Source organism: Capra hircus, chromosome 1, assembly GCF_001704415.2.
Source record: "Capra hircus breed San Clemente chromosome 1, ASM170441v1, whole genome shotgun sequence".
Taxonomy (NCBI): Eukaryota; Metazoa; Chordata; class Mammalia; order Artiodactyla; family Bovidae; genus Capra; species Capra hircus.
Window position 1 is genome coordinate 96,649,323 of NC_030808.1, and position 13,292 is coordinate 96,662,614.

The 13,292-nt window shown below is 35.0% G+C and overlaps 1 protein-coding gene across 1 annotated transcript in view; it reads right to left on the bottom strand.

The window, feature by feature from the left end:
- PRKCI (protein kinase C iota) overlaps positions 1-13,292 on the bottom strand; it is a 69,501-nt gene that overhangs the window by 15,510 nt on the left and 40,699 nt on the right. Inside the window, exons 5-11 of the mRNA XM_005675332.3 lie at positions 11,040-11,125; positions 9,528-9,668; positions 7,152-7,206; positions 6,087-6,145; positions 2,910-3,086; positions 2,371-2,468; positions 1,642-1,728 (exon numbers count right to left, since the gene is read on the bottom strand). Of these exons, the coding sequence (XP_005675389.1) occupies positions 1,642-1,728; positions 2,371-2,468; positions 2,910-3,086; positions 6,087-6,145; positions 7,152-7,206; positions 9,528-9,668; positions 11,040-11,125 (703 nt within the window). The remainder of the gene's footprint in view (positions 1-1,641; positions 1,729-2,370; positions 2,469-2,909; positions 3,087-6,086; positions 6,146-7,151; positions 7,207-9,527; positions 9,669-11,039; positions 11,126-13,292) is intronic.

Below are 13,292 nucleotides of genomic sequence, written 5' to 3' on the forward strand. Positions count from 1 at the left end.
TGGGTCCTTGGGTGGACTTCAGAATGTCCACACTCCTACAACTGGATACAAAGTTGTATGGACATCTTCTATAGTTTCCATAGTTTTCATCACTTCTCTAAGGGACAAATGACCTTCCAAAAGGCTAAGAACCACTGACTGGTCAAAAATGGAAAGAATACTGAAAGCGGACTACTCAAATAATAAAACCCACACCAAAATTCTAATTGAGTTAAATTATTCTACAACAGGAAGACATTTTCAGAACTGCCACCAACTCATTGGTGATAGGAAAATTTTTGACCTGAATAAAGCTGCTTTGGTGAGTATTATCGTGATCATGTTTGGAAATGTGTAATACACACCTTCTAGCTACTTAATTCTAAAAGCAAGGAATTTGAGCCCTTATCCTGTATCTGGTTCCTACAAAAGCAAAGATGGTATAAAACCAGAATGGGTACTTTAATAAAATAAAAACAAAACTAGGCTACTTTCCCTCAGTCCAACTGAACAAACAAGGAACAAATACTGGCTATATCCACAATTCAAAATATCATCTGTGGCTTTGCTATGAAGGGTGACCATTTGTTAAAGCTGAAATAAATAATGAACATACAGTAAGTTAAACAATAAGATAGATTAATACACTTTACACCTTCCTGTAAAACTGAAGGTTATTAACTCTTTTTGATAAGAAATATCAATGAATAGCAAGATTTCCACTAAAGTTATTTTTTTAAAATGAGTCTCTAACCTTTGTTAAATACACATACAAACTCACTTGCTTCCTTTTGGCATTACTCTCGTGAAGTGCAGAAGGGTAGAATTATTTCTAATTATGAGTAAAAAACAAAACAAAATATGGCACTGACGGATTAAACTTCTTATCCAAGGCCATGATCCTTCCCCACCAAAGTCCTCGAAAAACTATTTACTATCTTATATAATAATATCAAATTAAGGGCACTAAACAAATGATATTTAACACTCTTTTCTCTTATTAATCAACATATATGGAGTAAGAGGGGGGAATGCCAAAGGCAGAATAATTCAGAAACTATAACTATGGAAGAACAGTCCAAATTACATCATAGGTTAAGAGGAATTGTTTCATTACGCTCAAGTATATATGAACAATAACCTTTATTCTGTTTTATTTCATTTTATTGGCTGTGCTGTGAGGCATGCCAGAGGGATCTTAGTTCCCTGGGATTGAACCCATGCCCCCGGCATTAAGGGCGCAGAGTCTTAACCACTGGACCACCAGGGAAGTCCCAACAATCATCTAACAAAAAACTGTCAGAGATCACTGCATAATAAGATTAATATGGTTATAAATTCATTCATTATTTCAGTGGCTGATACTGAATAGGCAAAATATTTGAAAATAATTGAGCTTAGTTGACTGAAGGCTTCCCCTTGAATACTGTTTATACCTCTCAACTGCTTATAATTAGATTATTCTATATGTAATATATAATGCTATATATATAATATTACAATGTAAATTAATTTTCAGCTCAGCCTCTACATAACTTACAGAGAATTAGTTGGAATCAAAATAAATGATTTATCTATTGTTTTCAACCACCGACATACAAAAAGTCCCAGAACTACTCCTACCAAAATCCAACACAAAGAAACAATAAACACAAAACTTACCTGGCATGCTCTTCAGGAAGTTTTCTTTGTCGTTGCATATGAAACATTAAATCTCCTCCATTAACATACTCTATAACAAAGAACAATCTAAAACACAGGAGAGAACACGTGAAACCAAGATCCAAAATAAGGCTGTGTTCACGTCTGCAGTTTAAACACTACAGAGACCAGTCACAGTATAGAGAGCTCTACAAGATAAACCCTTAACAAACATTCCAGGAATCTGGTGGAAACAAAGGGTGACTGGAGGAGAAAGCTGTTTAACCACAGAGGATACAAGAAAGTAAACCAGAAAGATAGTAATTTTGTAACTTGCTACTTTGATTCTGGAGTAGTGCCACTTACAATCCAGAACTCCCACCCCACTCCAATTTTAGAATGTGCAATATAAGTCATTTCCAATCGTCATTTAAAGTGAAAGAAGTTAGGATTTACCACCTAATTAAACTCTAGGAAATTTTAAGTCCTAAAACTAGAATTTTGGTGATATTTAAAAGGTTGGATATCTACTTTCTCCTGTCATAATTCTGACTTTTTTTTGGTGTAAAGCAGGTAATTTCCTAATGCTGATCCAACAGGAGTTGCAGGCAATTATAAACACAGTACTGTTGTGTCTCCATGTGATTTCCACTTCAGGAATTACTGTAAAAAAGGTTCTTACTGTATAATATACCAAAATGTTCTTATTGTGTCAAACCCAGGAATCATTCCAATATCTTTCAATCTTACCTGCTTTCTGTCTGAAAGCAAGAATGCAGCCCAACAAGAAAAGGATGATTGGACGCCTGTTCAAAAACATGTTTCTCTGTCTGTACCCAGTCAATATCCTATTTTAAAATATGAAGGAAATTTATGTCAAACTAGAATGACAGGATCAAAACTATGACAAATTTGTTCTTAGTAATTCTATTACCATAAATGCAACTATTGACTAACTGGGCTAAACATCAAAAACATTGATAATCATGAAATAATAATTTATATACAAAGAGAAACTACTACCCAGCAAATCTTTATTATTAAAGAGCCTAGCAAACTTTTACAAAGCTCAAGTACTCTCCCTTGATAATAATATGGTTTGATGTTTATTTTTTTAAATCTAATAATCATCAGACAACTTTAAATATATCTTATATATTAAGCAGTCTGAAGCATGTATTTAGAAAGGCACACTAAAACAGTAAGGCACAAACACTGACATTTTTTCTGATATCATACACTTAAGCCAATGTAATAGTTTAGAGGCAATAAAACATCATTGTGCTCACCTCATCATCATTGACAAGCTCTTTTTTCACAACTTTCATTGCATAAATACGATCTGTTTTTTTTAATCGCACCAACAGTACTTTAGCATAACTTCCTCTTCCTATTACTCGGAGCAAATCAAAATCCTGAAGACCTAAACTGGAAGAAGCTTTGCCGCTTTCCCTGGTGTTCATTGCCTGTTGAGAACATTTATATCAAAGAGCTATACCTGAAGTATTTTGCATAACACAATATACTTCTAACACCTAGATACACCTGTAAGATTTTTAAATATTTTCTGATTTAAATTCTTAATTATGTTCTTATATCAACCCAAATGATACAATTGCACTACTTAAGAGATAGGATAAATTCATGAGTTGAGGTCAGAGGGGTGGTGTTTGGAATGGAGAAGAAGCTGAAACCTGAGAAACTTTAAAAGATGTCTTTAAAAGAATCTGATAACTTTGGGGTATGGAGGCAATGAAGATAGAAGCATAAAAAAAAAAAAAAATGCCACTAACTTTGGTGACCAGGAGATTGGAGGCGTCACTGATAGAAAAAGAAAGTGTGCGCACAGGATAAGACTGGCAGAGTTGATGAGATAATGAGCCCAGTTTTTCACACTGAAGTTAGAAGTTACAAGTGAGACATCAAGATGAGTCAGCTAGGAGCTTAATGTATGAAAGCTGAGTTAAAACTACAGGCAGAAAGCAAGCATGAGGCAGCTCAGCTAATGTAAAACATTCTTATTTACACCATATCAAGGCTCCTTTGGAATGTCAGCCCTGTAATTCATTCAGAACCAGAAACTTAGGCTTCTGATTCTTCACAAAGAAGACTAAAGATAATCTTTTATTAGATGCCTGCAAAATTGTCAGCATACAACCAACAGATGTACCCATGAGAATTAAGTGTGAATTCTCTGAAGTGAAGTGTATAAACAAAAGCAAGGAGCAACTTTCAGAAAGATAAACTAGTAAGCACCAATGCGGGGGTGCGGGGGGTATTATGAAAACTGAAGGAGAATGATGATTCAAAAGAAAATGCAGAAATAATAATCTGACTTGGGAAACAAGGATAAATAAAAAGGAGTGAAAAAAACCAGATTAGGGCAGATTAAGAATGCAGAAAATGGTAAAAAAGAGAAAACAATGTATAGACTAAGTATGGTTAATAGGAAACCATAAAAGAATCAAATGGAGTGAAGGTAACAGTTTCTTCACATAAACAATAAGAAGTCTGAATGAAATGACAGAAGCCAGGAAACAGTGGAATGTCACCTTTTAAAGGGCCTAAACCCCCCTCACTCCCGATGTTCTATAATCCTAAAGCCTGTAAAAATACCCTTCAAAATGAAAGTGAAATAAACACATTTTCAAAAAAACAAAAAATAAAGAAATCCATCACTAGTTGTTCTCACTAAAGGAAACACTGAGTTTTTCAGGAAGAAAGATGATCTCATACGGAAGCAGACATAGAGGAAGGACACAGAACAAAAAGAATAAGATGTGGATAAACTAAAGCAAGGACTGACTGTTCAAAAACACTAACACACACATGCAGAATTTTAAAATAGGACAGAAAAGGCACTAAAGGCAAGAAATGAGCATGAGTGAATTTAAAGTGCCCTAAGGTCCTTGCATATCCTGGAAAATGGTAAACATATTATTAATAATCTGTATTGAATTTCAGTAAGTTAAGGGTGTAAGATGCAATCCCTAGAACAACCAGTAATAAAACAGCAAAAGAATGTCAAACAAACTAAAAGAGATACAAGAAACTGAGATAGGAGACTAAATAGGTAACCAACAGATGTGCTTCAAAACAATGCAGGAGTGAGGGAAGTGAAAGTCGCTTAGTCGTGTCCGACTCTTTGACCCCATGGACTACAGCCTGCCAGACGCCTCTGTCCATGAAATTCTCCAGGCCAGAATACTGGAGTGGGTAGCCGTTTCCTTCTCCAGGAGATCTTTCCAACCCAGGGATCAAACCCAGGTTTCCCACGTTGCAGGCAGATTCTTTACTGTCTGAGCCACCAGAGAAGCCCAAGAATACTGGAGTGGGTTGCCATTCCCTTCTTCAGGGTATCTTCCTGACCCAGGATTGAACATGGGTCTCCTGCCTTTCAGGCAGATTCTTTACCATCTAACCCAAAGGGAGTGAGAGTAAACAAAACATGTACAGACAATTGTTTTAACTGGGTAATGGACACAGGGTGTTGTTATAGTATTCTGTTTACTTTTATTGATACTTGACATTTTCCATAATAAAAAGGTAACCCAGAGTAAAACATAATACACTTATCAAACAATGGAAAGAGAAAAGGAGGCAGTATACTAGTTTGCTAGTGGTAAGGAACCCGCCTGCCAATGCAGGAGATGTAAGACATGGGTTTGATCCCTAGGTGGGGAAGATCCCCTGGAGGGCATGGCACCCCACTCCAATATTCTTGCCTGGAGACTCTCAGGGACAGAGGAGCCAGGTGGGCTACAGTTCGTAGGGTCGCAAAGAGTCGGACACAACTGATGCGACTTAGCACAGCACAACCCAGTATACTAGTTTAAACCTTTTGTGGCCAGAAGTATATAAAGTTGAAAAACCTGAAAAAGAAAGGGATAAACACATGTGGACACAACTAGAAAAGATTAAAAAAGGTTGTTTCTCAGAAGTCAAAGTGGGAGTGAAACGTGTGAGGCATGCTAAATCTTACCATAAGCTTTTTTAAAAAAATTGGTTATTAAAAAAAATTGGTTATCACTTTAATTCAAAATTTTAAATTAAACTGTTTAAAAAACTGATAAACTGTTTAACAGTCAGAAAAAAGATGGGCAGGTAAGATGTTTAATTATTTATACTTCAAATAAACCATTAGTCCATAAAATGGAAGGATCGAGATTTTAAACAATACTACCAAGTATTCTGAAACACCATTCTTAAGTATATTATAATTTTTAGATTACACTACCTTAAAATGAAAGTAAGTTATCCCACCACACCAGACTATTTAATTTAAATGATTTTAGTAATTTAATTAACAAAGTAAATCAGAATAAAACTCTAGAATCATTAAAAATCATCCCTGTATTTTTCTAGTATGACCTAAAATTTAAGCAAGTCAATCTGTCATGTTTTTAAAGTGTCACATGTTATTAAAAAGCTGATGACATAATATACCATAAGACTAATTATCTTACCTCCTTTTCTTCACCAACTTGGTCCAAACTCTCATGACTTGAAGGATTATACGGAATTACTAAAAACCCAATCCCAAACATTTAAAAAAAAAAAAAAAAGAAAAACACAGTACACATTAACTAAGTTAATCAAAATTTTTTCATTTAATTTTTCTTACTTTTTATTTTTCAATAATTGTTCATCATTTAAAACTGAATATCTGTCCTATTAATAACAAATTATACATAAATATCAGTTAAATTCTAATCTCTAATGAGGGTAAAGAGAATGAACCAATCAATAGCCACTACTGATTTTAACAAACACTTTTGCTATTTCAAAATATATTTTTCTTCTTTACAAATTCCTTTTAAAAAGGTAACCCTCTAAACCCTATTTAATTATATTAGTATGACTGAGACATAAGAGACGGAGGGTCTCTAGTTTAGACTAGATTGGACTCTAGGCTTCTATTCCTTAAAGCAGCTGGGGCCAAAAAGCCTACATTTCATATAACTAGCTTCTTCCATGAAGAAGATGCCACATTCTGTCCTTCTAGAAAAAGTCCCTTTTTCTTGATTCACCCCACAGCAGGCTGCCATGTCCCATGTAATTGCTCTCCAAATTTCTCAGAGACATACTAAAGGTTTTGTATCTACTAGACATTTGAACTCAAATGATCTTTTTTGAATTTTCTATACAGCATCTCTGTATCTTTTACATCATTTCTTCATCTCATAATAGAGTTTTATTTTAAAATGTCACTTGAATAGAGTCAACAGTCCACAAAATCAATATGTCTTCATTATTGAAAAAAAATAGATTTGGTATATGAAGAGGTCTCAAAGAATTTTATCGGAATTAAAGAAAACAGTCATTTGTTATAGTTTACATAGCTGTCTTTTTAAAATGCCAAACATATATGTTAAATACTGTGATTGATGTTAAATCCCCAAAATATGGTTACTTAGCTTTTATTTGGGAAGAATCTAAATGCCTTTACATTTAGGGGAAAGAGTCACATAAGGAAGTCTTTAGGTGACACTTTGCTAATGAGCAACGGTTCGCGCCACTGTCATCCTTACCTGTCTGTGCATGGTCTGAGTGCATGGATGACTGGTCCATGGGCATCATTGGTTCCTACAATCATTTCCAAAGACACAGTAACTTAGTGGACTCTTTTTAAATATCAATACTTCCATAAATCCAGGAACAATATCATTTTGATGAGACATAGCATATTAAAATTTAAATTTGAAATGTAACTTAGTAAGGATTATATTACTATATACAATTTATTTTTAATTGTATTACATGAAACAATACAACATTCCTGTGAATGAGGTGATGCCACATTTTACAGATTGCAGAAAAAAAACAAAATTAATTTCAGTCCCTTTTAAATCCTTCTGCATTTATGAACTCACACAAGTCATTCCATTGACTAAGAATACTTAAGAATATATCAGTAATCTGGATAAATTTTTTTCACAATTTCTGGCTTTCTGCTGCTTGTTAAGATTGGCTTTCAACCTCTCTAACCATAAAGCCATTTGTAAACTTATATGAACTAGCTAAATAATGCTACTACCAATGAGCTACCAGTGAAAACCTACTTTCACAAAGTCCAGAGTAGGTACTAAGAATAAATATGTTTATAATCATTCTAAAACAGTGGTCCCCAACCTTTCTGGCACCAGGGACTGATTTTGTGGAATACAATTTTTTCATAGACCCAGTGTGTGAGGGTTTTGGGATGATTCAAGCTCATTACATTTATTATGCACTTTATTTCTATTAATATTACATCAGTTCCACCTCAGATCATCAGGCATTAGATCAGGCATTAGGAGCCTGGGGACCCCTGTTTAAAAGATAACTTAGAAAGACAAATGCAGATCTTTTTTAAAATGCTCATCTTTTAATCCAGTAATTCTACTTCTGCAGCCTTAAGGAAATAATAAGATTTATCTACCAGGAAGTTCACTATGATTTTCCTTATATAGGAAAATTTGGAAAACAACTCAAATGTTCAATCATGGGGAACTGGTTAAATAAATTATGGTAAAGACACAAAAAAATGTGCTTAAAAAATGATGAATATATAGGTATAGAAAGATGAACAAAATATATTGTTCAGCAAGAAAAATGGGTTAGAAAACAGTAAACACAAAGTCTTGTTTTTGTTAAAAAGTATGTAAAAGAACAAGACATAAAAACATTATATGCTTTTTGATGGATAAACACACCACCTTCTATGAAGTAATCTGAAAACAACTCACAAAAAACCCAAAAATCAGAATCTAATCAAACCTCTTACATTCAACTGTAACACACAGAAAACAAAGAGGACAGGAGAACATTTTAAACATAACCATGAAGAAGCAAGAGAAAGATTCTGAAACACTTTAAATGACAACACAATTCCTTCTACAATTAAATTGTAAAGGAAAGAGAGAGAGAGGGAAGAATCAGTAAATTTAAAAATATCTTAGCTGTATCAGTTAATTGTAAATATGAATTTAATTCATAGTGAAAATTATGAAAACAAAATTACAACATTTATGTGACAACCAAAATTTTGAACATTGGCTGGATGGATATTTGACAACTTCACTGCCCCCTCACAACCCCCTGGTGGATCCAGGCTGAAGAATCCAGTAGTCCAGTGAGTGCACATGCAGAGCAAAAGGAGGAATTTGTTTTAAAATACTATAGGATGAGGGCAGGCTAAATGGGTAGGGGCAGAGATTGGTCGTCAGGTGGTACCTGTTGGAGCTGGATAACTGGTATATGAAAGTTCATTATACTGCTCCATCAGGTCTTATATATGTTTACAAATTTTTTAATATAGAAGGATTTTAAATCTTTATGCATATAAATTTGCATAGCTCTGGAAGAATATGCACCAAATGACCATTATCTTTACATAGTAGATTTAATGGAGGATATTTATTTATTTTTTTTATTCATCCTCATTCTCTTTTTTTCTATGATGAACATGTTTTAATTTCATATTTAAAATAGAAAGTGAAAAATAAAAATTTTAAGTGCAAAAGCTTCCCCATTATCTCACACTTCACATAGCAAACAGGAAGCCTCTGACTCTTCTCACCTGATTTCTGCTTAGTACAGATGCTACAATAATGGGAGCTTAGACTGAAGAGTAGCTAAAAGAAGAAAAATATAGCTTTTAAATGATTCTCCTTGCATTTTTCTAATTTAGACCAAAGGATTTTACAGCAGGTCAAACAAAGAAGTTAACCATATCCTACAAACAAATTTGTAGTAATCTAATTCCAAATTCACAATATGTTAACTGGACTCCTAAAGTGTTCCTAGTCACATTCTGTAACAACACTGTTGAGCTTTGATTCCTTAACATTCCCATTTTAGTCTTCGGTTCTAGCAGAGTTATAAAAAATGCTCTATTAAAGAAAAATCAGACAATGGTGTCTTACCGGTGGCAAAGAATGCCGCCCACATTCAATTGTGACAAGTTTGTGGCACTTCTTATGAACCAGGAGCTTGCAGTTGATACACTTATATCCTTGACGTCCAAGTCCCCAAATTCGGTCGGTGCAGATGGCACAGTGCGCACGCTGGAGAGATTAATTCAACAATATTTTTTTTTAATTAACAAAAAGCACATCATAAACTTTCCCAAGGGTTTGCTCATAGAACAGTGAAGTAAGTAGTTTTCTTCTCTAACTCAAATTCCTTCATCATATACAACTTAAAGCCATGATGGTCACGGGAAATAAACAGAAAACAGAGCTTGCTTTAAAGAGACAGTGAAATTTGTAACCATGACGTTTCCTAAGTCCATGGATTTTCAGTCTTCGTATAATTAAGTTCAGAGTAATGAAAATAGGAAAAGTGAATTAAACTTGAAAATCAAGGCAGAAAACCTGTGCAAGGACTCTCAAGCAAACACAAACCTTCCAGACTGTTCAGAGGTCAAATATGTCTTATGCAGCAACACCTAAAGTGATTTTTTACTTCAAAACTTTTTAAATATCTCTGCGACCAGCAATTGGAATTTGGGAACCTCAGATGGTGGCTTCTACTACATTAATGAACTGAGAACTCAGCACAGTTAGAATGGAAATGGAATCCATATATTTGTAGTTGTCAAGAGTAGGTAAAAACATGCACTTCTGGAGAGAGGCTGCTTTCAAACCTTGGCTCTGTCACTTACTAGCTGGGTTATCTTGGGCAAGTTATTTGACTATTTTGCACCTCGGTTTCTTCATCTCTAAAATGGAAAACAGGGACTCCCCTGGGGGTCCAGTGGTTAAGACTCTGTGCTTCCACTGCAGGGGACATGGGTTTGCTCCCTGGTTGCAGAACTTAAGATCCCTTAAGCTGAGTGGAGCAGTACATGTCAAGCATTCAGAAGAATGCCTGGTACATAGTAAAAACTAGCTAAGTGTCTGTGACGATCATTTTATAAAAGAGAAAACTAAAGGAAAAAAAACAATAGTAAACGGTTTGCAAACTAAACCTTGCTTATTTTCTAGCTGTCTTGAGTTATATTCAAAATATCCAGTTTTCTTACAGCTATGGTAATCATATAACTAATCATTTAATCTGGAACATTTTTAAGAGTCAAGAGATGCTATTAAAAGCTACTTCAAGATAGCAAATGTACTACACCGGGCAAACTGGGAATTACAGGTCACCCTGCTGGTGACTCAGACAGTAAAGAATCTGCCTGCAGTGCAGGAGACTCAGGTTCGATTCCTGGACTGGGAAGATCCCCTGGGGAAGGGAATGGCAACCCACTCCAGTATTCTTGCCTGGAGAATTCCATGGACAGAGGAGCCTGGCGGGCTATAGTCCACGGAGTTGCAAAGAATCGGACGTGACTGAGCAACTCACTCTTTACTTACTCCTTTAGAAGGGAGTAACAGTAGAGAGGAAAAAAACAGATTTCTCAAATGATCAACATTCAGCAAACTAAGGTTTACCCTGTTGAAACGCTTGGCTTGAAAAGTGTGTCCATTTGCACAATAAAGCTTTCTCCAGCGGCGTGCACCTCGTCGGTAAATGGATTCTAAACAGAGATTAAAAGTTTTTTAAAAAGAGCAAGTGTGATTATAAGTCATTTTATAATAAAGTCTATGATTTTTTTATGATGTTCACTACAAAAAAATATATTGATTAAAAACCTGGAAGTGAAAAAATAAAATAGATTCATCAAGAGATCAGATGAAAATAAAGCCCATGGAGTATAAATATTTGAAAAACTATAACTGCTTTTTTGTTATTTTTTCCCTTTTAATTTTGAAAAAATTATAAGCCCACAGAGAAGTTAAAAGAATAGAACAATAAATGCCTGCATCTTTCAACTACATTTATCAGTTACAATCACTTTGCCACATTTGCTTTCTTCTCTATTTACACCTACACTTTTTTTCTGAATCATTTAAAAATAAATTGCAGACATCGAAACAGTTCACCTTTAAATATCCAAGTATCCATTGCCTGAGATTAAAGACACTCCCCCTAATTCTATCTGACCACAATACGGTGTCTTAGAAAGTTAACATTAATTCAATAACATCTAACATATAGTTCATATGCAAATTTCCCATTTGCCTGAAAAGTATCTTTCAGTTTTCTTTTTCTCTCCAGGATCCAGTTAAGATTTAGGCATTGCATTTCGTTACTATACCTTTTCTGTCTCTTTAACATATGCTAAACCAATCACTCTGTCTCATTCATTGTTTGTTTTCATGATGTTGAAAAAAGTTTAGGCAGCTGTTTTATCTTAAGTCCTACACTCTGGATTTGTCTGTTTCCTAACTAGACTTAAATTGAATACAGATTTGTAACACTTCCCAGATATTAAATACTTTTGGCAAAAATAACACATAGGCAATGTGTATTTCTTACTACATCACATCAAGAAATTTACAAATGTGCGATTGTTGACTCCTACTAGGTATTCAATCACTCTGTTAAAGACTGTGATTGCTAGTTTTCTTCATTTTAAAAGTACAGTACTGTATAACGAACATTTTGTAACCACAAGAATATTCTCTTCCACAACAATCTTTCATTCAATGGCTTTTATATTTTTATATACTCTAAATACTTTTCCTAAACAAACTTAAGAGTTTCCGTGAGATCAAATCAACTCTACCAGTGTAGTTTTGGTTAAATCAATTACTATTACATACATTTCCTATTTAGTCATTCCACAGTAATAGAAATACTGTGGAGAGTCCATTAGCTTTCTAAACTCATTTTAAAGCAAATACAGCACTGGATCTATTATTTAAAATTAATATAGAATAAAACAGGTAAAATGCTCTGAAATAGAAATCCTGAGAAGCATGTGTGTGCTGTCCACCAGGCTCTTCTGTCTGTGGGACTTTCCAGCCAAGAATACTGGATGGGTTGCCATATCCTCCTCCAGGGGATCTTCCCCACCCAGGGACTGAACCCGCACCTCCTGTGTCTCCTGTACTGGCAGGCAAATTCTTCACCTCTGAGCCACTAATATGTGTGTGTGTTAGTCATGCTTAGTCATGTCCAACTCTTTGGGACCCCAAGGACTGTAGCCTGCCAGGCTCCTTTGTCCAGAGAATTCACCAGGCAAGAATACTGGAGTGGGTTGCCATTTCCTTCTCCAGTAGATCTTCCCAACCCAGGGATCAAACCTGGGCCTCCCACATTCCAAGCAGATTCTTAACATTTGAGCCACCAGGGAAACCCTAATACAGAACCTCAAATATGTATGCTTTTATTTTTACTTATTTTGTTAGGAATAACCAAAGCAGAAAGTTTGTTACTATCTTAAACTAAGAGTATCTTATTTAAGAAACTTTCATGAACTACAACTTGATATATCTCAGATTTAAACATGCTAATGTTGTCTAGGAATTAAAACAGCCAGGAGATCACCTTAACGGTTGTCAATTTTCCTTCATGCTCTAGTTTAGTAATATTAATTACACCAAGGAGGAGGATATCAAAATCTCCACCAGTGAATTTTAAAGTGGCAATGTGAGCATGAAATACAGTGAAAAGTTAGGAAATGACATTTTATCTGGGAAGTGTACTACAGACTCATAATAGATTTGGACATGGGGTTGTGCAAGCAAGACTTGCTACAATGACAAGACTTTCAAAATTCTCACCCGGACAAAGAGAGGAGAGCTGCTTTTCCAACACCTCTGTGAAGGCAGCCCACGCTGGCTGTAACCCATCTGCCA